Genomic DNA, 21,894 nt, shown 5'->3' on the forward strand with positions numbered 1-21,894 from the left:
TAAACCAGGGAGAGGTTTAATGCTTGAAAAATCCATGTATAATGCTTGACTAACATCTCCTGTATCACCATTTCACCAGAAAGCAGTCACCAATGTAAACTGAAACCACAAACAGGAGACAGCAACAATTTTTTAGTGTGCTTTCTATAGTGCGAAAAAATGTTAAGTATAGGAATTTCAGTATCGCTTCTGAGTAACTACTTCAGATTTAATATAATGTATGGTGGGAATTTCATTTTAGTAAGACACAGAAATACTGAGATTTTATTAGGGAGATAGGCAGTATGCACAAAAAACTATATATAAGGTTTTCTAGTGCATAACTAAACATTTTTCCATCATAAAATCTTTTGGCACCAATTCTCCATAGAGCAAGCCAGTTTAACTTTTACTTTATAGTAATTTGATCTAAGCTGCTACCACAAGTGAAACTTATTCAACTATGAACAGACCAATCTAAATGATAAGATTATGCTCAATTGCTTTACCTTTACTGAAGTTCACAGACTGCATTAGATACACAGAAGTCAATAATACAACTCATTAAATAAACGTATTTCTTAAGTTGGTTTTTTTTTGAAATAAGGATTATTTTGTAAAATCTTTCAGGACTGACTGTAATTTCCTAATACCTCCACGAACAATGTAATTCTTCAGTACAAAAAGCATCACCTAATTGAAAAACAAGATTTTTCCCACTCAAAAAATAAATATCTAACAGACACAAACAGGTGTCTGTCAATCACTTAATAGGAATGTAATTATACATTGGCATAAATGTTCTGTTAATATCTTATTATATTTGGCCTAAATTAGTTTCTACAGCTTATTTTCCATTTATTAGGGGTCTTCTCAAGCATAGATTCAAAGTTTTCAAAAACCATTTCCAGGAATGTGCTAGGAATGAAAAAGTACATTTATCAAAAAATAATAAGTAAACCACAGTTTTTAATTCTGAAACAGTATGACAACTGCAGAGATTTGTTAACTAGTTCTGACAAAAGTAACAAAATACCAGCTTTCTAATGACTAGGCCTGAACACAGCAGTATGTGAGAGAAATCCTACCTAACATAGGCCTGCTGTTAATAGGAATAACAGCATGCAGCTTCCAGATATTCTATTTTTTTAACTTCACTGATGTCTGGCATGTTTACAGCTTACTAAAAGAAAACTAAAAATCATTTGAGCTGTTGACACAAGCACTTAGTTTATGATGCTCTTTCTAAAGGACTGTTACCATGTGACACTTTTGGACGTTTGGTCATTGCTTTGAATATAATTTTGGACAGCAAAAATCCACTGCTGGAAACTGCCATACAGCTGTTAAGAAGGAGGAGTTCGTGACTCTTCCAGAGACATTACCTTGCATTGGGTACAGACACTATAATTTCAGAGGTCAGGCTCTCTGACTTCCAAAGGGCTGCGAAGGGACAGAAAAAGTCTTTTCCAAAGTCCAGTGAGCCAAAAGGAATGCAAGAGAAGTCTGATTGAGTTTCCAGCTGTATTACAATGAATAACCAGAGCAGAACTTTGCCTTCAGGTCACAGAGACCTCACCTCTGTGGAAGAGAAGCAAGTTCCATTCAAACATGACAACATGCATCAAGGTCTGATTCAGAGCCTTTGAAGTAATTATGAGGCTCTGCTGAACTCTGTATGAGTTAAACCATTAACAAATACGCTATAATCAGCACTTCCTAAACATACTGCACTGATTACCTTTTTGGTTCCAGGCCAAGTTAAAGAGCTGGGTTATGATCTGCACAGAAGCTTAAATGACCTTTGAAACAAGTGAAATTTTCCTTTCTTGAATAAGATATGCTAGGCTGCTCATATTTTTATCTCCTCACATGGCATCTACAGGACATCTTCAGTCTCTGGGGTAAGCATGCACTCTCTAGAAGTCCAGGTATCAACTAAAAAAGTGCAACATTTTTAATAATCCATCGACAAAAGGAATAGGAGGGCTATAATGACAGAGGCAATAGCAACAGAATCTCCAAATGACATAAATCAGCTTACTAGAGTCAGTTACATCAAAAAACTTTTCCAGAAGTGTATTCAAGGCATCCAGTTGACTGTTTACTCCAAGCACATATTATACATCTTTATTTACAAATATGCACAAATATGCCTGTGTATGCAGTACTGAAATGGGTATATGAATATATGTACTAAGTATCCCCTTAAGAGGATAATTAGTGTTTTCATGTTGCTTCTTGTAGCAGAAGATAAGGAAAAGCAGATGTGAATCTGGCGACTCTCTTCCCTTACAGCTCTTTTCCACCTTCTCTTCTCCACCGCTTCTGTAACTGTACATTTTGATATTTTTGGCAAAGTGATAACCTAGAAGTCATCACGTCTGCTTTCAGTCTCACTCAAGCAAAATTAACATCTACAGAACAGCATCAACACTCAACAAAAACAGTATCAACTTCTGGTAACATACCAAAGTGAGGGGTTTTTTGTAAGGGCTTCTTTTGCTAAAGGAAGGATACTTCACCTTAAGTGCCCCTTCCCTCCCCCCAAATAAGACAAACCAAAACAAAGGTATCTAAAATACCTACATTAACCATAGATACTGGAGGATATCTTTGAAGATAGTTAGGCACACTTCTAACTTGAATAAATTTGCATTCACTAGAGAATTGCAGTACAGGGCCCTGAGTTCTAATGCTGTTCAGCTCAATGCAAGACCATTCAGTCAACTACGCTTCTCCTTTGCAACTTTACTTTGTTTATCAGGATGCTCGATGTTTAAATAGAAGTAGGATTTGGGGCACCTGTGAACTTCATCTGGTTTATGCTAGTACTAAGAGAATACAAATATCTGAGCATCATGAACCCAATAATAGACTGACACTACTGATATAAATATACAGAATTTCATGTTTGCTAACAACCTTCCAGTGGATACTTTTGCCTACAAAAATGAGTTTCGCAGTTGCTCCATTTTTTTTTTATGGACACAGAAATAAAGCAATTACAACTTTACCCCAATTTTATAATGATACACCTAAAGAATATTTTTCTGCACTTCATTAAATCATGGTATGATTCCTCTCAGTTAAAGGGCTTCTTTCAATACTAACGACATTAGAAATGAAAGAGAATTATAATTTCATCATAAATTATTCAAAGTACTAAATACAAACAGCCTTATTAACACTAGACTATCTTTGATAATGAATAAAAGATTATGCATGGAAAAACAAATATTACACAGTTTCCATAATCTCTGAACTCTGAGCTTAAAATCACAACTCTGCCGCAACACCAGCCATTGTGTTTTGCCTTGAGGCAGCTCAGAAAATTTTATGCACTTAAAAATCAAGGTCTTCCCCCACAAAATGTATACTCTTGCTGTATTTGAATAAATGACAAGATCAGACACAACATTCATACAACATATCTTACTTAGTTTACGACACAAGATACTTGAAATACTATCTAGATAAAACCACATATAGCATATTCTGCCTCCAGAACTGACTACAGGATTGGATCCTGAGTATGAGTACCAATTTTATACCTGGAGCCTCCCTAACTAACTATCATAACCACACTGAAGTGCTGGTGTTGCTGGAGTTCTCTACCCATCATGCTAAAGCCTGATTCTTTATAGACCACTTCTACCAATGCTGTAGAAAGCAAGAGATTGCTGAACACACCTATTCCTTACACGGGCAAAGGATGTCAGATTGCAAGTAGAGAGTTATGCAAGCTAAGAAATTTAGGAATTGATTCTGTAACATGAAGCGAGGATGGAGAGGAATTTTAAGCGCGGTGAACACAATGACAATGAATGATCAAATCAATAATGAACAGTATTATCATAAATAAAAGAGTAATAGTAATTTGCTAATATTTCAGACCTAATTTCTGCGCTGTTAATTTTCAAATACTTCCTCAGACTTGCTAGTCTAAAACTATAACTAGAAGTAACATGACAGAACACTATTCAGTTTCTGTAATGAGCTCTTATTATATCCTGAAAATTTCTACTTCTTTTTGAATTTGTGCTTGCGGGCATAATATTATCGTATTCCCCCCAAGCAAGTATGTTTAAGGCAACAATAGTATGTTTGGTTCTTATCACTTGCATTTTAAAGCTACTTATTTGTCATTAAGATGAAATTCTTTTGTAACTCATGGGGTTTTTCAGCAAAACTGCACAAACATTTTTCACTAAAAGGATCACCCAAGAAATGTAAAAATGAAACACCTAAACGTATCAAAGCCACCTTCTAGAGTAGTTAGTAAAGATTCCCAGTGGATCACAGAAAGGCCAAGGTATAGGTCAGGGGTTTGGAAAATGTAAGGGAAAAGATTATAAACATAAGCAAAGAAAGCACAAAATCAAATTGTTTAAATAAAAAATTAAATTTTAAAATTAGTATGTTAGGGTGCTCTCATTTGTGTCCTTAGTTACAGTTACCTCAAGAAGGACCTGATTTTCAAAGAACTGTATGATCCCATGCATTGTAAATCTGGTTCAGTCCTAGAATGAACCCAGGCAATCACACAGGGTTCATGGGAGAGAACTGCTTTGAGGAAGTTTGTTTCCAGATGGACAGTGAGCATTCCTCAATATTTTGTATAAACACCAGATATCTGGTACTTCTCCTCCACAGAAAGACAGGATAAAGTGATAAAGTGAACGTCATGAGATCAGGTACTGCACAGTGTACACAGATTAATTTTTATTAATATTATTTTTTTCTGCAGGAGCAAACTACAGCTTCCCTTCTCCAACTTCTGCTGACAGAGGAATATAAGAAAGGCATTAAGTGTAAATTTTTCCCCATGCCCACACCATGCTCTTTTTCCCTCTACCCCCTTTCCAACTTGAAACACTTCTATTTCCTTCTGCTAAGAAAGATGACTGTTAGGCACTTTGTGTTCTCACCACAGTGAGACTAAAATTCCTGGATTTACATATATACACACATTTATTTATATATATTTATGTTTCTATTTTTATATATATCCATTGTAATGACTGTTCAGTGGAAAGACAATAAGAAACAATCAGTTTTGATAGGAATAGGTTCTTCCTTATATGACTTTTTTCTCTAGCGTTTCATTTTTTCTCGTATCATATTCCTGTCTACAAGCTGGGAACACCAATCAACATATATCCAGAGACTATATACATTAGACCAGACTGCTGTTTTCTTCTGAGTCATTCCACAAGGAATACATAGTGCAGCGGATTCAATTCATGCAACACTGTCCATAACTCATTTACATTGAGAGTCTAAACAGTAAAGTTTTTCCTCCCTTTTTCAGCTATTTCTGTTCTCCAACTATGCGGAAATTCAATCTAAAGTAAAAAAAAAAATGTAGATGTGTAGTGACTAGAAAGACCCTAAGTCATTTAGATAGATTATAAAAAAAAAAAAAAGTATAAAAACTAATCTCTTGTCCTAAAGGAAAAAACAAGAGAACTCCCTTCCAGGCCCCAAACTTCACATCTGGAAGCTTTTTATAACTATACTATAAATATCAACTTTAATCATTTGAGAAATTCTCATGCCATTTCAATACAACCCATGTAAGAACCTAGATAATTTTTAAAGACACAATAAGTTCTATAAACATAAAGTTTAGGAGCCACATTTGAAGAAGTGGGAACTAGCCAAAGGCAGATTTTCTCCCTTACTTCCTAATGCTCACTCATTATAAATAGTTTTACATGTAACATTGAAATACAAAAAACTGAAGATCATTGTAAATTAACTGCTATTTGATTAGTTTAGTAAGTAATCGCATTTCTACCAATAGAATGGAAAGAAACAGAAGCAGAAGTGACTGATATTAGAGGTTGGATGTACCCACAAGATATCTAGTGTTCAGGTTCGAAATTTTGATCAGACACTTTTGGAAACATGACAGCTGTCATGAGATTATTTGGCACTGTTCCTCTCACTTCAGTGGCACGGAAGTTTATCCAGGAAGCGCTGCAGTGTAATCCTCATGACACTTCACAAGTACACCTATCCTTCTCTGTACTGCAGAAATGGAAGAAAAACTGATTAAAGCTCTGATGGTAACAGCTCTTTAGTCTCTCAGGAGCTGTCACGCTCAGCGATGCAAAGCTCGGAGAATCGACCAAGTGCCTCCAAACAAGCGCTACACACTGTGAACTCTGCAACAGTCCACATATTCAAAGGAACAGAAGTTTTCATAATTTTTTTTTAATGGGTAGCTTCAGCTCCCATTAGCTAAAAAGCTGGCTTTGCCTTTCAGTAGAGCTAATCAGAATATAAACATTCCAGCGAAAGTAGGTGGTTTTAAATTTAACATTAGGGGAGCAGAGAGGGGAAGATTTCTCCCAACCTTGAAAAATACCAGATGGAAAGGAAACTCAGTAAAAAACGTATCAATGTAAGTCACTAGGATTTATACCTTTTCATCTTTCACAAAGTACTCAACCTCACACTATTACAGGCTTCTAAGGATAACCAAGAGGGTGAGCTATAAGAGGGAGAAATAGCGGATGGCTTCACCCCTTAGAGAGCATTCCACTGGACTAGACCCACGCTTTGGGCAAGTTGATATTGAAAAATGGGGGGTAGAGGGAGGGTTCCTGTAGTGCCACAGGTAGGCTTTGTCTTCTGTCCCCAAATCTCTCCTAGCAGGTCAGATGAAGCTAGGGCCACAGTAGTGCTCACTATAAGACAGTCCTGGTTCCACAGCTGTGTGGTGCAATGACGCTTTCTGTGCTCCGTAGATGAGCCTCTCCGAGCCTGAACATAAGGGAGCTCCTAACAAAATCATCATTACTTCCTTCCTCACTCCCAGAAGTCTGGTTTCTTTCCAAGCAGTAGTTTACACCCAAAGATCACTTTAAATTCTATTTTCCAACCAAAACCCCTCAGCTTCTACAAAAATAGAAGATGGAAAGTTTAAAACTAAACTTGACAATGAGCTATGAAAGTTACTGTTGTAATAGCTCTTTGTGACATGAAAAGGGATATTCAAGAAGTTATTTTTTGTCCCAGACATCAGCCCCCTTTCCCCTTCCTCATACCCCACCTCCTCCTTCAGCCCAGTGTTTTACAGACACTAGAGAGGCTTTAAAGAATGCAACTGAAGTAGGAATTGCCACTCATGATCAACCCTTCTCAAGGAAAATATTTCACAGCATCAAATCCTAAAGTATTGTTATCACAGAATCACAGAATCACAGAATGTTAGGGATTGGAAGGGACCTCGAAAGATCATCTAGTCCAATCCCCCTGCCGGAGCAGGATTGCCTAGATCATATCACACAGGAACGCGTCCAGGCGGGTTTTGAATGTCTCCAGAGAAGGAGACTCCACAACCTCTCTGGAAAAAATTGGGTGCTTCCCAAGGAAAATATTTGCTTTATGTTGGAGTTGCAATTGCAGTGTTTTGTTCATAGGAGAACCACTTCAATGCACGGTAATCCTTTTAATGCTGTAGAGCCATTAGATAGGTGTGAGTACATCAGTAGCTGCTATTCTAATTAATGAAAAGCTGAATTTCCACCTAAATCCAAAATCAAAGCCTTTACTCTGGGTTTACTCTGCAGAAGAAAAACAAATTATTAATTTTCTGATCATTAGAGAAGTTACTCTGTTACTCTGGAACTGACTCTGAAGGCCAAAGAGCAGACAGAACTGCTAGTGCCCTGACTTTTTAGTCAAATTCCACTTTACAGAGTTTCACCTGAGCATGAATTTGGAATAGTTTCACCAAAATCCGCAATTGATTTCCCCAAGAAATGACAGATTTATAGCTGTGGTTTCAACAAGACCTACATCAAAGATGACAAGAAAGAAAAGAAGAAAGGAATAGAAAGGAAGAAAGAGAAAGAAAGAGAAAAAGAAAGAAAAAGAAAGAAAAAGAAACAAAAAAGATTCTCACAAAGACTCCAGCTTTTCAAATTAAGATGGCTTTTGGGGACATTTAATATACACAGCAAGTGATTTTCCCATTGCAACTGTCAGTTTTTCTCCCTTCCTTCTGTATTTCTGCTCTTGGTGAGTTTGAAGAGACCCTAAGACAGTTCACTGATCGAACATTAGTTAATGTTACCAATCCTTAAAACAGAAGTTACCAATCCTTAAAACAGAAGGCCTAATTTCATTACCAGGAAAAAAGCTGGCAGGGACATGCACCTCAGTCAAATCAGAAATAGTTGTAAACAACAGCATGGAAAGGAGTTTGAGAGTCCCACTCACAGGGGCTGCTCTGTCCCAGGAAAAAGGAAAGTCAGCTGTGGTACAGTTCAGATGTGTCACCCTCTCTATTTCCTTATTCTATCTTCAAAATACACCTTCGCAGCCATCCCTTGAAGGTTATTTTTGCATTTTAATGTCTCTTGCATGTAATTTAATGTTACCCAAAACATATTTTTTTCTTAACTTACACTAGTATTACATTATCTCCTTCTTAGAAGAGCAACCAGTCATCCTGCGTTTGTATTATTAGGCTGTCTCAGCAGCATTGTACCTGTCACTAAACATCTATGCTAAGGTGATAAGAAGAGGATTATTATCATACTGCTACACTTCATGACCACCTTCCACGACACGTTACTTCTCAGGCACTGGCATTCTTAAAGGAATGTGTATAAAAGCTGTTGTTCATTAATCAAATGTTTTGTTTGTTTGTGAACACAAGCTCTATGATCAAGTCACAAGAGAGCACAATAATCTACGTACAGTTTTGTCTGAACATCAGTTCAGTCAGCTTCCCAGCTACGCAACAGTAGCACGTTTATGTGCAGGGGGGAAAAGTATCATGTCTGCAGCTGGCAAAGGCTCCTTTTTCATGCAGTCTGTAATTTTACCCCATTCAGTCCATCCAGTAGGGAGTTCTTACTAGTTAACCACTTTTATTTATCTGCCTTTATCCAGTCTCATGAGAAGGCAACATGCATTATCAGAGCAAATTGTCCATCACAACTGAGATCAGACAGGGTATTAAGAAGAGTCTCCCATTCTGCTCACTGGGCTTATGCACTCCTAAATCGATTAAATCTGTAACGAATATTTTCCTAGTGTGCGACAAATCAAAGATGATGACAGATTTTTAAAAACTTGCATACTGCCAGAGCAGCTGAGTAACTTCTTGTTTTGTGACAATTCTAATTGTTTACATTAAAAGAAATTATAGGCAGATATACAAATAATAAAAATGTGACTCCCAGTCACATGTTTAATAAGTTACTTAAGTTACGCTCCTTAATAAGTTACTTGGGAAATGAATGGCACCACAGATGCACAGTGTATTTTACCCAACAGCAATACAAAGTCCTTTTCTTTAAAGAAAGGCAACATATGTTTGTACCCATTACTGATACCATCAGTTCCAAATTACTGAATTATGACAACTTTAATGCACTGTGTGGCATGAACATAAAAATGTGGAAAATCCTGGGCTTCAATTTCTTCCTCAGGAAGAAATTACAGGACGAACTTCGTAATGACTGTGTAACTTCACCTGACCTGTTCATAAGTTGGCAAAGGGGTACGAACAGTGATATTTGGTGTTTAATTGTGCATTAATGAAATTAATTCACACAACATTAATTTAATTAATGAATATTTGTTCAAATGAGCTTCCTGTCATCTTTCCAAATTTTAATTTAGTACATTATTCTGCATATTGCCAGAAGAAGTAAGCTTAGTTGTGTAATCATCCTTCCTCAGCTAACCACATCACCAAAAGATCACGTCCTTGGATATCTCTCTCTTTTAAGAAGACTGTAAGTGACAAAAAATCCTGTCCAGTCATGTTCTTAGCTTTCTTTTAAAAGCATTTTAGGTCATGTTGCTCCAGGGACTAATCTGAATGAGCACAGAAACCACATCTTTTCTACCTCTCTTGTAAAAGCCATATTCCCCTGGCTGCTACAAGAAAGGAGGAGTGAGTCAGTACAATCCTGAAAGCAAGAAGGGGGAAATAAAATAATGGGGAGAGAAATATTCCTCTCCTAAAGACCTGCCTTCCAATTTTATATGTGTATGCTGGTTTTGGCTGGGATAGTGTTAATTTTCTTTATAGTAGCTGGTATGGGGCTGTGCTGTGGATTTGTGCTGAAAACAGTGTTGATAACAGAGGGATGTTTTTGTTACTGCTGAGCAGTGCTTGCACAGTGTCAAGGCCTTTTCTGCTTCTCACAGCACCCCACCAGCGAGTGGGCTGGGGGTGCACAAGAAGTTTGGATTGGACACAGGTGGGACAGCTGACCCCAACTGACCAAAGGGATATTCCATACCATGTGATGTCATGCTCAGCATATAAAGCTGGGGGAAGAAGAAGGAAGGGGGAGATGTTTGGAGTGATGGCGTTTGTCTTCCCAAGTCACTGTTATACGTGATGGAGCCCTGCTTTGCTGGAGATGGCTGAACACCTGCCTCCCAATGGGAGACAGTGAATGAACTCCTTGTTTTGCTTTGCTTGTGTGTGCGGCTTTTGCTTTATGTATTGAACTGTCTTTATCTCAACCCACGAGTCTTCTCACTTTTACACTTCTGATTCTCTCCCCCATCCCACCAGGGGGGAGTGAGTGAGTAGCTGTGTGGGGCTTAGTTACTGGCTGGGGTTAAGACACAACAGTTCTTTTTTGTGCCCAACATGGGGCACAAAGCGTTCGAGATAACAACAGGTTTGATTGGAATGTGCTCAATTGAATTTATAGCTGTTACTGCTGTTTAGCTATTAACTGATAGGCTCCTGTGCTTGCCATGGGGCTTGCTTGCAATACTGTATGTTAGAGCCTAGTGCTCATTAGTGGCTGTATTTTGCTTTCACTGCTTGCTGTACTGCTTATCATCTTACTCTGCTGTGCCTGGGAACATTTTGATAACAGCAATGGCCATGCGCCTGGGCTGGCAGATGGCCAGGGCATCGCTGCTGTTTCTGTGCTGCTGTACTGGACAGGCTGGAACTCCAGTATGAACTTGAGCCGAAGAGACTGTGACCTGTGGCTGAGTCCATGTGGGATCAGGACACCTCGAAGCATCAGTGGCTGTGGGTAAGCCCATGCCAGAGCAGGTACATCTCAAAGCGTCTGTGGCTGTGGTTATGTCTGTGCTGCAGCAGGTATACCTCTGAAGGGATTGTGGCCCAAGGAAAAGACCTCGCAGGAGAAGGTACACCTCGAAGCCTCTGTGGCTGTGGATAAGTCCATGCTGCAGCAGGTATGCCTTGAAGCAGCAGGTATGCCTTGACGTATCAGTGGCTGTGCATGAGGTCATGCTGGAGCACCTCAAAGCATGTGGCCGTGGATAAGCCCATGACAGAGCAGGTACACCCCTGGAGGGACTGCAGCCATGGGTAAGGCCATGTTGGGGGAGGTTTACTTCTGAAGGGACTGTGGCTGTGGGTAAGGCCACGCTGGAGCAGGTACATCTCTGAAGGCATTGTGGCCCACGGAAAAGGCCACGCGGGAACAGGTGCACCTCAAAGTGACTGTGGCTGTGGATAAGTCTATGCTGCAGCACATATACCCCTGGAGAGACTGTAGCTCATAGATAAGGCTCCACTTGGAGCAGGTACTCCCCTAAGGGATGGCAGTCTACGGATAAGTCCAAGCCAGAGCAGGGGCAAGGGGAGGAGTTCATTGCAATGTTAAACCCTACAACCTGGCCCAAAGGGACGCGGGGTGGAGACTGTAATGGATATACCTTTAAACTGTTGTAACACATGATTTGAGATGCATGTTATAGGAATTACTATAGCAGGAACCACCTGAACCAATGGAGGAGAAGCCTTACAAGAAGCGGTGCAAGTGCAGAAGTGACCCAACCCGAACTCCGCACAACACACCACCTCTCCTGTCCTGAGTGACCACCATAACAGATGGAGCCCACAGCCATGGACTAAATGAACTCAGTGGACATTTTGTGGACATTTGTGGACATTTTACAGACATTTTACAGGGATGGTCCATAGAGTAGGGGAATGATATCTGTGTATTGTATCAAAGAATGGGAAAGGGGGGGTGGCTAATAAGGATGGATTGCATAGTGTGGGACCTGAGCATGATGAAAATCATATGGAATAAGGGGTGGAGAATGTGCTGATTTTGGCAGGGACAGAGTTAATTTTCTTCATAGTAGCTGGTATGGGGCTATGTTTTGCATTTGTGCTGAAAACAGTGTTGATAATAGAGGAATGTTTTCATCATTGCTGAGCAGTGCTTGCACCAAGTAAAGGCCTTTTCTGCTTCTCATGCCACCCCACCAGTGAGTAGACGGGGGGGCACAAGAACTTGGGAGGGGACACAGGTGGGACAGCTGACCCCAACTGACCAAAGGGATATTCCATACCATATGACGTCATGCTCAGCATATAAAGCTGGGGGAAGAAGAAGGAAGAGGGGGAGGTTTGGAGTAATGGCATTTGTCTTCCCAAGTCACCATTACACGTGATGGAGCCCTGCTTTCCTGGAGATGGCTGAACACCTGCCTGCCCATGGGAAGTAGTGAATGAACTCCTTGTTTTGCTTTGCTTGTGTGTGCGGCTTTTGCTTTATGTATTGAACTGTCTTTATCTCAACCCACGAGTTTTCTCACTTTTACCCTTCTGATTCTCTCCCCCATCCCACTGTGAGGGGAGTGAGCGAACGGCTGTGTGGGGCTTAGTTGCTGGCTGGGGTTAAACCATCACAATGTGTATTTCACATACCAGAAAAAAAGCAACTTAAGACTTCCCTGCATTACACTCTCACAACAGCTGCCTGCCTGGGGTCACATCCCCATCACAGGAACCTCGCAAAGCATCGCTTCGCTATGGAAGGACAGAAGCTGAAGGGGCAAAGAGCACCACGGCACAGGATCTATATGGGCTGCCATGCCAAGGGAGGTTTAGATTGGATATTAGGAAAAATTTCTTCACCAAAAGAGTTGTCAAGCAGTAGAACAGGCTGCCCAGGGAAGTGGTGGAGTCACCATCCCTGGAGGTATTTAAAAGATGTGTAAACGAGGTGCTTAGCGACATGGTTTAGTGGTGGACTTGGCAGTGTTAGGTTAATGGTTGGACTTGATGATCTTAAAGGTCCTTTCCAACCAAAACGATTCTATGATTCTATGAATACTGCCAGGAGCATAACAACTTGCCTCATTAGCAATGAAACTAATGAAGTCTGACTTTTTACTGCTTTGTGGCCTGTCTTTGTGCTTCCCTGCCTTACTATATCCCTGTTTCTCCACAACTCTGTCATCCCTTTCCCACACCTTCAGTTCTTGACACCACCTTTTTCACAATACCTCCATAAAACACATCTCCTTCTAACAAATGTGACAGGAACCAGTCTGTGGTTCTCAATATGCAGACATGGTAACACTATCAGCATTATTAACCTAGGAAGAGAAAAAAAAAATATACCAACCCCAAGCTGACATATTCCTAAGAAGAATCTTTTTTTTTTAGTTCTGTTTTTAAGTTTCTAAGTTCAGTGAAGTATAAAAATTTTTAAAAACCCACCTTACTAGTATTTTAGTGTCACATAAAGGAAAACATTTGCATTGATGGCTTGGGCCAAGAAAACCTATTATAAAAAGCCTGAGACATTTGAGAGCTCAGCATCCTACTTCCCAAATACCACCTCCGAGTTAAGCACCCCACTAGCCTCCTGCTCTGCAAATATATTGTGCTGTCTACCCATTTATCAACCTCCCATATCAGTGCTTTTTATTATGCAGCACTCTGCAGTATGGTCTTCCTGAATTCAATGACAGTCTTTTCACATCCAAGCGATGCCTCTGCAGCATCTCTCTGATACCAAATATGCAATGAATCAAGCTGATCAACAAAAACTGACCTCTCACCTCTCCGTTTGTCTTTTTGTCCTTAGACTGGGAGTACTCTTGAATTCTGGCGAGCAGCTCAGATATGGGAATTGCTACTGTAACATATAATGGAAATTTCAAGAGCTTCATGTGTCAGGTTCTGCTTTTGCAGAGGAAATTCCAGCATAAGTGCAGGGACATCAGAAGCAGACCACATCTGTCTGAAAACTTACATATACTCTTTAATTAATAGTCTTACATTTCATATTTAGAAAAAAAAAACACAAACCAAATCAGATACGCATCATACGGAAATGTACAGAAATAGGTTGGGAAGAAATCAATACATATCTCACACATAGCAACATCATAACAACAGAGGAAGGTCAACAGGAGAATCTAAGAGGAAGAAAAGGCAATGGAAGGAAGCAAGAACCACTGATGTGGGATTTTGTAGGAACAAGATTTTGGTGCATTTTCAGTTTTTGAGTAAGAGATAAGAAAGCATTTTGTGCTTTTCTAAATAAAACATCTGCCTGTTTCAATACTTTCATACACTAATATATATCTTGTGCAGACATTAATTTTAGAGATAATGTATCTTTTAATTAAAAGTGCAATTTTTTTAAATGGGTGGCTGATACCCTGCAGCATCTATGGAGTTCCATAAAGTATCTTTGCAAATCTAGTAGGTTTTTTTTATCTCTACATGTTGATTCAAAAAATCTAATGTCTATGTATGATTGTTTCCTGTTGCAAAGAATTTAGTCCCAACTGATTGACTATTTATTTCTAACACACACCTGAAAATTCTGAGTTCATGTCAACTCTATCAGGTTTATAGGGTTTGGTACTTTGCTTTTTTGCTCAACGTTTCTGTATTCCAGAGAGAGTTTTAAATATCTTGTACTATGTGACACAGGCGATTACAGGGCCAGTGTAATGGTGCAGTGAACATCTTTATATGGGTATTACAACACCGAATCCGAAGTTAAAACTGAATTATATATATTACTCTGAGTAATACAATTCAAGAAAGAGAAGACATTACCTGTATCTTTCAGGGATTTTTTTCCCCTCTAATTAAACTTTAAAGTAACTAAAATTTTATTCAATGCTGAAATATTACAATGACAATATCATTGACTATTCTTCACTAGCAGCTGTGTCCATCACGAAGAATAAAAGATCACCCAGCTCTGGGTGACCAATTGAAAGAACAGTCCTGCACAGAGCAGACCACTGATAGCTTTCTGAACCCTGAAATGCAAGGTAAGAAATTTTTAACAGTACCTGTTACTTCTATGTAGGGAGAGGAAAACATCTGAAACTAACACACACTTGCTGCGACTGCATTTTGTACTAAATCCTCTTTATGTTCCACATACGCTTCCTCTTCGATATCAGTTCTTTAGATAATAGCTTATTCAGATAACTATTGCTGACTTGAAATCGACAGGAAGCATTAAGACTTTACATGAGCATATATATTGGTTTTTACAGAACAGTTGTCACGTAGTTGAGCAGTTACACTTCCCATACCACAGCTTCTTTTTACGATACCTTCTCCACCCACTAAACGCATCTTCCCAGATGTCTTGTAGCATTTCAAACTGTCCACCAGCAGCCTCCTTCAATAAATATAATTTCTTTTGCTTTCTTTTCCCCCCAAATAATAAAAAAAAGTGTTTCACGAAATCAAATCACATTGTGATGGGGGGGCTACAGAGGACAGGAGCAGGTTACCAGCCAGAGATCTCACAGCCACTAAGGAGTGAGCAGACAAGCCTTGCACAGTGGTAGGAAAAGAGGCTCTCAGCTTTAGACACCAGAATGAGAGGTTTAGAAGATTTATTCTCTGTTCGGGATGAGCTAGAGATGAGGTAACCCAGTGAGACTTATTCTCCAGCACAATTAGCAGGTCTTCTAGCTACCCAGAATCTCCCAACGAGACAACAAAAGCAGCCTCATCCTTCCCCTACGCATTGCTTTTGCTGCCTTTGGCCAGGAGAGGTAAGCGCTGGATTAACATTAACATTTGCCAGTCTCTGCACGTGGGTGAACTCATTTCACCTTTCCAGGAGATGCTGTCTCTTCCAGGACTGTAAATGTCTAGCTTAATTCTGGCCAGCAATGGGTGGCTGGGCTTCAGGGAACACACAATTAAGTACTGCATCTGAGCATAAAATGTCACATGCCTTGCTTCTGGTTCAGCACAGACCTTAGACAACAATGAATCAGAATAAACTTATCCTTCATTATCAAACTGGTTTTTAAACAGCTTGATGAGACTTGTATATTGCTAACTTGCTCAAAGAACAATATTGCTCAAAGAAGCTAACTATAAAAGGTTTTGCTGAACACACACAGTCATTTAGTCTTCAAGAAAAAGAAGAGATTAAAAGAACAGATTCAGCCACAGACAAAAATTATTAATAATCAGGAAATCAGCAGAAAGTAATATAAACACAAGCAGAAGTAGAAGACAGCTACCAGATCAAACAGAATGGTCTTTAAAAAAAACCCAACCTACTTCTGTAGATGTAAAAAAAAAAAAAAAAAATTTAGAATACAAACATTATTCCAAATAATTTTTTTTTTTTAACAAAAGAAAAAAACCTCAGACACAAGGTTGGTAGCATTTCTGGTTTGACAAGGCAAGCAAACTGGCACAGCAGCAGAGAAACTGAGGTCACGCCTACATTTGCCAAGAAGAGGTGAGCACTACTCTTCAGGCTCACAGGACACTCATCTTCACAAGTTTCACAAAAAGTGACCATCAGCTACCTATCAACAGAATTACTCCAAGCTGACACACCAGAATGTATTTCCTACTTCTGAAATTCAGCCAAAACGCCAGATTACCCCAAACGTGACAAAACAGATGATAGGCTTTTCTGTTCTCAGAGGACAGTGCTGACCTTTCCTAACCAAGCCACGGAGGACTACTGACGTGCATGGAGAAGATCTGCTTTTCCCGTTCTCCTACTTACAGGAAAAGTCTCCGTGCAAATAATTAGCAGCAATATGAGTAATAAATCTTATTTTTGTGTAAGGTCAGATTCAGTACGCTGCTATTCCTTAACTGAACAATAGAACAACCTCTCGTACAGGTGACCAGTTCATGGGACATCATTTGAGTTTGAAAGAAACAAAGGCCAATTCTGTTACTCAAACCTTAGTTTGCCTTTCTTTTTTTTTGTTTAACAGGCAAGCTACATTATTATTGTTAGTTGTGTGTAATCACACATATCACAAATGTTCATACTACTAAGATTACACATGATTTGTCACACGACTGTTGTTGAAGTACAGGACAGTGACCGATTTGACATTAAATGTGACAGCACATCTTACTTCAGTTAAAGACTATCTTCAATAGTCAGCAGCTCTTGAAGAATATGTGATTGCTAACACACACTGGTTTTTATTTGGGGGATGGGTATCCACTGCTTATCGCTCTTGGAAAGCTCCCACTGAAAGGGACACAGCTATCTTAGAGGAGAATACTGGCACACAAGTGAAACTGGAAAGGTATCTTGGGATTAAATGCTGCGTCGCAAATCACATGTCAGCTTTTTCTTTTTTAAAACCACGATACAAACTGAAGCTGATATTTTCTTTGCTCTGATAAACATCAGGGAAGCATATTCATCCCCATTACTTAACAACAGAACCTATAAACTCCCGCTGATTTCTTTATCCATTTCTAAAGCACAGTTTACAATCCTACATGGCAGATAAGGGTACACTGCTCACAAGATTAAAGTCAAGGTCACATATTGCGCATATGCTGCTGCCTGTGAAACAGGGATCTGTTTCACAGACTCCACATATATTTTTAGAAGGGGCTGTTCTAGCCATCAGCTAACAGCCCTTGAATTACAAAAGTGAAGATAAACTTTGGCTTAAAAGGCAAAATGTAAGGTTTCTGTGCCAAAACAGACAGACCCTTGCTGATTCAAGGAACTAGAGTAGTTCCTTTTATACCTTCACAAAACCTGAAGGAGAAATCCCCAACACGGTCAGTATGAGCCTAACTTTCCTTCTGATGGAGCCAAGAGTGAAAATCCCACAGACTTTGATAGGACCACAGGTAGACTACCTTTGAAAAAGCCTGGTTTTATAGTATGTCTGGTAGCCAGTGTTCCCTACACACGTGTGTTGTACCTTCTCAACAGACACTCATGCAACTATTGATACTAGGGCTACAACAGAAGCACTAGCACCACGCAAGCAAAGGTTTATAAGACAGAAAAGGTTTCTGCCTTCCCCAAAGACCACCATTTGCAGAATATGTCCTTAGTGGATGCCACCAAATATCACCAAGCAGGAAGAAGTTAATAATACATTGACATGTAATAATTATCATTATCACATGCTGCTCTTAAGAAGATGACACTTTCAAAATAGAGCGTTAGGCTTAATTCATGGATATCTAGACAGGGACTCCAAAAATTCTGTTCACATAAAAAGCGAGCAGCAAAATCTCGATTTTTATCCTGCTTTAATGATGGAAAGAACTTTGAGGCATGCCCCAAAAAAAACAGATGGAGCAAGACATTACTGTTAACTACCTAAAAATAAAGCTCATTCCCTTTTGCCTAGTGGAGCTAGGTAAGATTGCTCTTTACTAGAAGGGATTAAATTGCAGGTTCCTCAGTGAATCAGCGTTTGTACAGTCAGGACTTACCCATAACGCTGACCCAAGGCCACCAGAGATGTAAAACTTCTACGTCATCCCCTAACCCACATGTTTTGGCAGGTAACTGAAAATGCTTAAGTAGCTAAATGCCTGAAAGCCCCACTAATTTTTTTGTAAGTCACTTGGAGAAGGCCCCTTTACTTACTACTGTTGCTACTAAACCTGTACATCAGCCACCTTTCCTTCACCTTATTTCAGCAAGGCAACAAAGAGCTAGAGCTTTAAAAGACATTTTATAACGTCAGCATCAGTGCGTCAAGACCTTCAGCAAGTGAGGATATAGCTAGATGGCTAAACAAAAGGAGGCCAAGGAATAAGTACAAGCAACGTGCTTATCATCCACACTGCTTCGCCGTCAGCCAGTTCCTGCACTCTGTCCTGTACTAGTCCAACTAGTCAGCTCTGAGACAAACGGACGTGTGAAGCAGGGGACTCCTAGCCTTACACACTTGGCCTAGGAATCTGTTCCTGGACACCTTTCATTTGGCACTACTGGCATCCCTTGAAGGCACAAGATCTTGAGTAGAGGAGATATGTCCCTATTTTTAAGACAGAAATCCCAGCCAGGATACCACGTGTATGAACAGCAATCAGTTAAGGACACTGATCTTCCTCACTGAGGCGACAAGCTTTCAAGACAAATGGACGACGATTTATGGATTGAATAACAAGTTAAAATTCTGAAGGGGAAAACAAAGGGTAGAAGGAATTTGCTACCTAGGTTACCTTACCATAGACTATTATGTGATTTCAATTAGCTAATATTATGACAGATTCTATTTTATATCCTATATTTGGTTTTGTTTATCTTTTTTTCTGGAAATATTCTAAATTATCTATCATCCACCTCTTATTTTAGTAGGTTGCATGACCAAAATGTAACTTACTAGCCTACATCAGCCAAAACATTTTCAAATGGAGGTAAACTCCTAATGCTCTGCCTTTGCAGTGACCTCCAGTTGGGAACCCAGACTGATCCACCAGACATCATTCATTAGCAGATGAAACTGCTAATGAATAAAATAAAGCAGAAACTTTATTTCAAAACTGGGGAGCCTCATAAGAAAGGAGCCTGACTCTCAGGAGTTTTGAAAAGTTATATCTGCTTAAATATCTAAACAATGTTTCAGTTACAAAACACCCACTTTTCAGAATCTTGGCCAGAATGTAGGACAAGCAGTTCCTTGTTATCAAACTTTCACTGATGGAACTGACTAATATCAGACTGTGAAATTAACTTACTGAACCTTAGTTAAAGAAAAGTTCTTCAAACTGCTGTTTGAAATTAAGTTTTTTCCATATCCCTACAGAGGCAAAGCGTAACTCCATTCTGTACTAAACACCTGTGTGTGGGAAAGGCCACTCTTGCTTTTGATCACCAAAATTCAAAGAAATGACAAAAAGGAGCAGTAACGCAAAACGCTTAACAGAAAGAGTCGCCTAAGTAACAGGTTCAGGACATCCAAACTGATGGTATTCACTCTGCTCTCTACTCTGTTTTTTCCCCCCAAGTATTTTGAAGTGCTAGTATCATGGGCATTGATACCTCTTTAAATAAAATTAATCATTTTAGTATATCCATCACGATCGGATTTGAAGTAGTATGTGCAAGCAACGTTTAATCTTGGGGGGGAGAGGAAATCTATATGACCTGCAAAAGTAGTTTACAAAGACCTGTCTAACCGCAAACCCTTACTTAGACGAGGGCTGTTTTACTACCCCACTTCTTAGTACCTCGCTCTGCATCTTGTCGCTGTTGCTAAATCCTGTCGCTGAGCTCACGGCCGCCCCGGGGCAATTGTGCCGCAGGCGAGGGCGAGGGGCGGCCTCCAGGGCCCCGCCGTGTCACTGAGGGGGCTGCTTGCAGCCGGCGGCCCCCCCTGCCCCCGCCGCTCCCTCGCACCACAAACTTCCCGCCGCCCGCGGCCCTGCCCGCCCCTCACCCGCCCCTCTGGGCTGCGCCCGGCCCGCGGTACCTCGGAGCCGGGGGAACTCGCGCTCACGGAGGCTTCGCAGGCCGCCGCCGTACCCGTACCCGTACTCGTGCCCAGCGGGGCAGGCGGCCTGGAAGGCGCGGAAGGAGAGCAGCTCCCCGGCCATGCCGCGGGCTGCAGGCGGCAAGCGGGGGGAGAAAGACTGACAAAAACACCAGCACGACTCTCCGCGGGCAGCGGAGCCTCCTGCCCGGCAGCGCTGCGGGCAGGCACTGGCACCGGACCAGCCCGGCACTGCGACTGGCTCGGCCCGGCCCGGCCCCGCCGTGCCTCACTCCTCCCGCCCCCGGCCGCCTCCGGGGGTGCCCGCCCCCGCCTGCCCGCCCTGCCCCGGGAGCGGCGGCGGGGCCCGCAGCGGTCCGGCTGCAGCTGAGCCAGCGGCTGGGGCTGGAACAGGGAGGCGGCGGGCGCGGTGCGCGGTGCCGGGCGGGCCCCGGGGGAGCCGGGCCTGGCCCGGGCGCCAGCAGCAGCCGGCGCTGGCGGGTGCCCGGCTCCAGCGGTGGGGTTGTCCGAAAGGGACCCCGTGCGCCGGCCCTGGCACCGCTCCAGCCGGGGGGCACTCGGCAGCAGGGTCATCTCCTGCCCACACTCGCCATCCGGACCGAGATACCAGTGCAGGCACATCCCGAAATGCCGCGGACCCGAGGAGGGCCGGTCCAACGGGAAGGCTCCTGAAGCTCCGGGTTTGGGTTCACAGTGACAAGTGTGCCTCTGCTTACATCCCCTTCTGTTCAGGCACGCTATTTGAAATCGGGATAGCTCATGGACATATCTTTTCCTAAAAATTTTCAAATTCAGTGCTCAAATTTTCCTAATTTCCTCTAGATGATGCCTCTTCCACTGCTGCTAATAGGTAGTGGAAGTCACTTACTCACACTTTGCATTTGGTGTACGATACTCCCGCATCACACTTAACCAGCTCTACGGGCCACAGATGCCATGTGGTCAATGTATAGGACCATGGCTGGCCAAAAGCCTAAGGAGTGGTGTGAGCTGGTTGTCAGATGTAGAGAGAATGGCAGCCATTCCTGTAAAAACCTTTGCTTTGTAGGATAAACTGTAACCGTACACAAAAAAATCATAGCCAAAGGAATTGGGTTTGGGGGGGGTTGGGTTTTGTTCTGTTGGTTTTTTAAAAAAATATTTTTTTCCTGACATGCTATTTGCAATTAATTTTTCTACTCAGCTCTGCAATGTGCAGAGCGTTAAATGACCCCCCAGTTCAATACTAAATAAAATTGCATGTTAAGGTGAAACTGCATCCGAATTCTGATAAGACAGACTCTTTAGTTAGATTGTTTGAAATACTATCAATTGGTCATCAATGAAATTGGAAAATACCAAGAACAAACTTCGCCCAAATTGAACCATAAAGATTTTGACTTATAAGGAGATACTGAATAAAAGCCATGTAGAAAACTA

General features: G+C 41.0%; 1 protein-coding gene across 1 annotated transcript in view; it reads right to left on the reverse strand.

Annotated features, from left to right (window-relative positions):
- MOCOS (molybdenum cofactor sulfurase) overlaps positions 1–20,693 on the reverse strand; it is a 239,609-nt gene extending 218,916 nt beyond the window's left edge. Inside the window, exon 1 of the mRNA XM_068396930.1 lies at positions 20,455–20,693. Coding sequence (XP_068253031.1) covers positions 20,455–20,578 — 124 coding nt within the window. The 5' untranslated portion in view covers positions 20,579–20,693. The remainder of the gene's footprint in view (positions 1–20,454) is intronic.
- Between the last annotated feature and the right edge of the window lie 1,201 nt (positions 20,694–21,894).

This window comes from Nyctibius grandis, chromosome 3, assembly GCF_013368605.1.
Source record: "Nyctibius grandis isolate bNycGra1 chromosome 3, bNycGra1.pri, whole genome shotgun sequence".
Classification (NCBI taxonomy): Eukaryota; Metazoa; Chordata; class Aves; order Nyctibiiformes; family Nyctibiidae; genus Nyctibius; species Nyctibius grandis.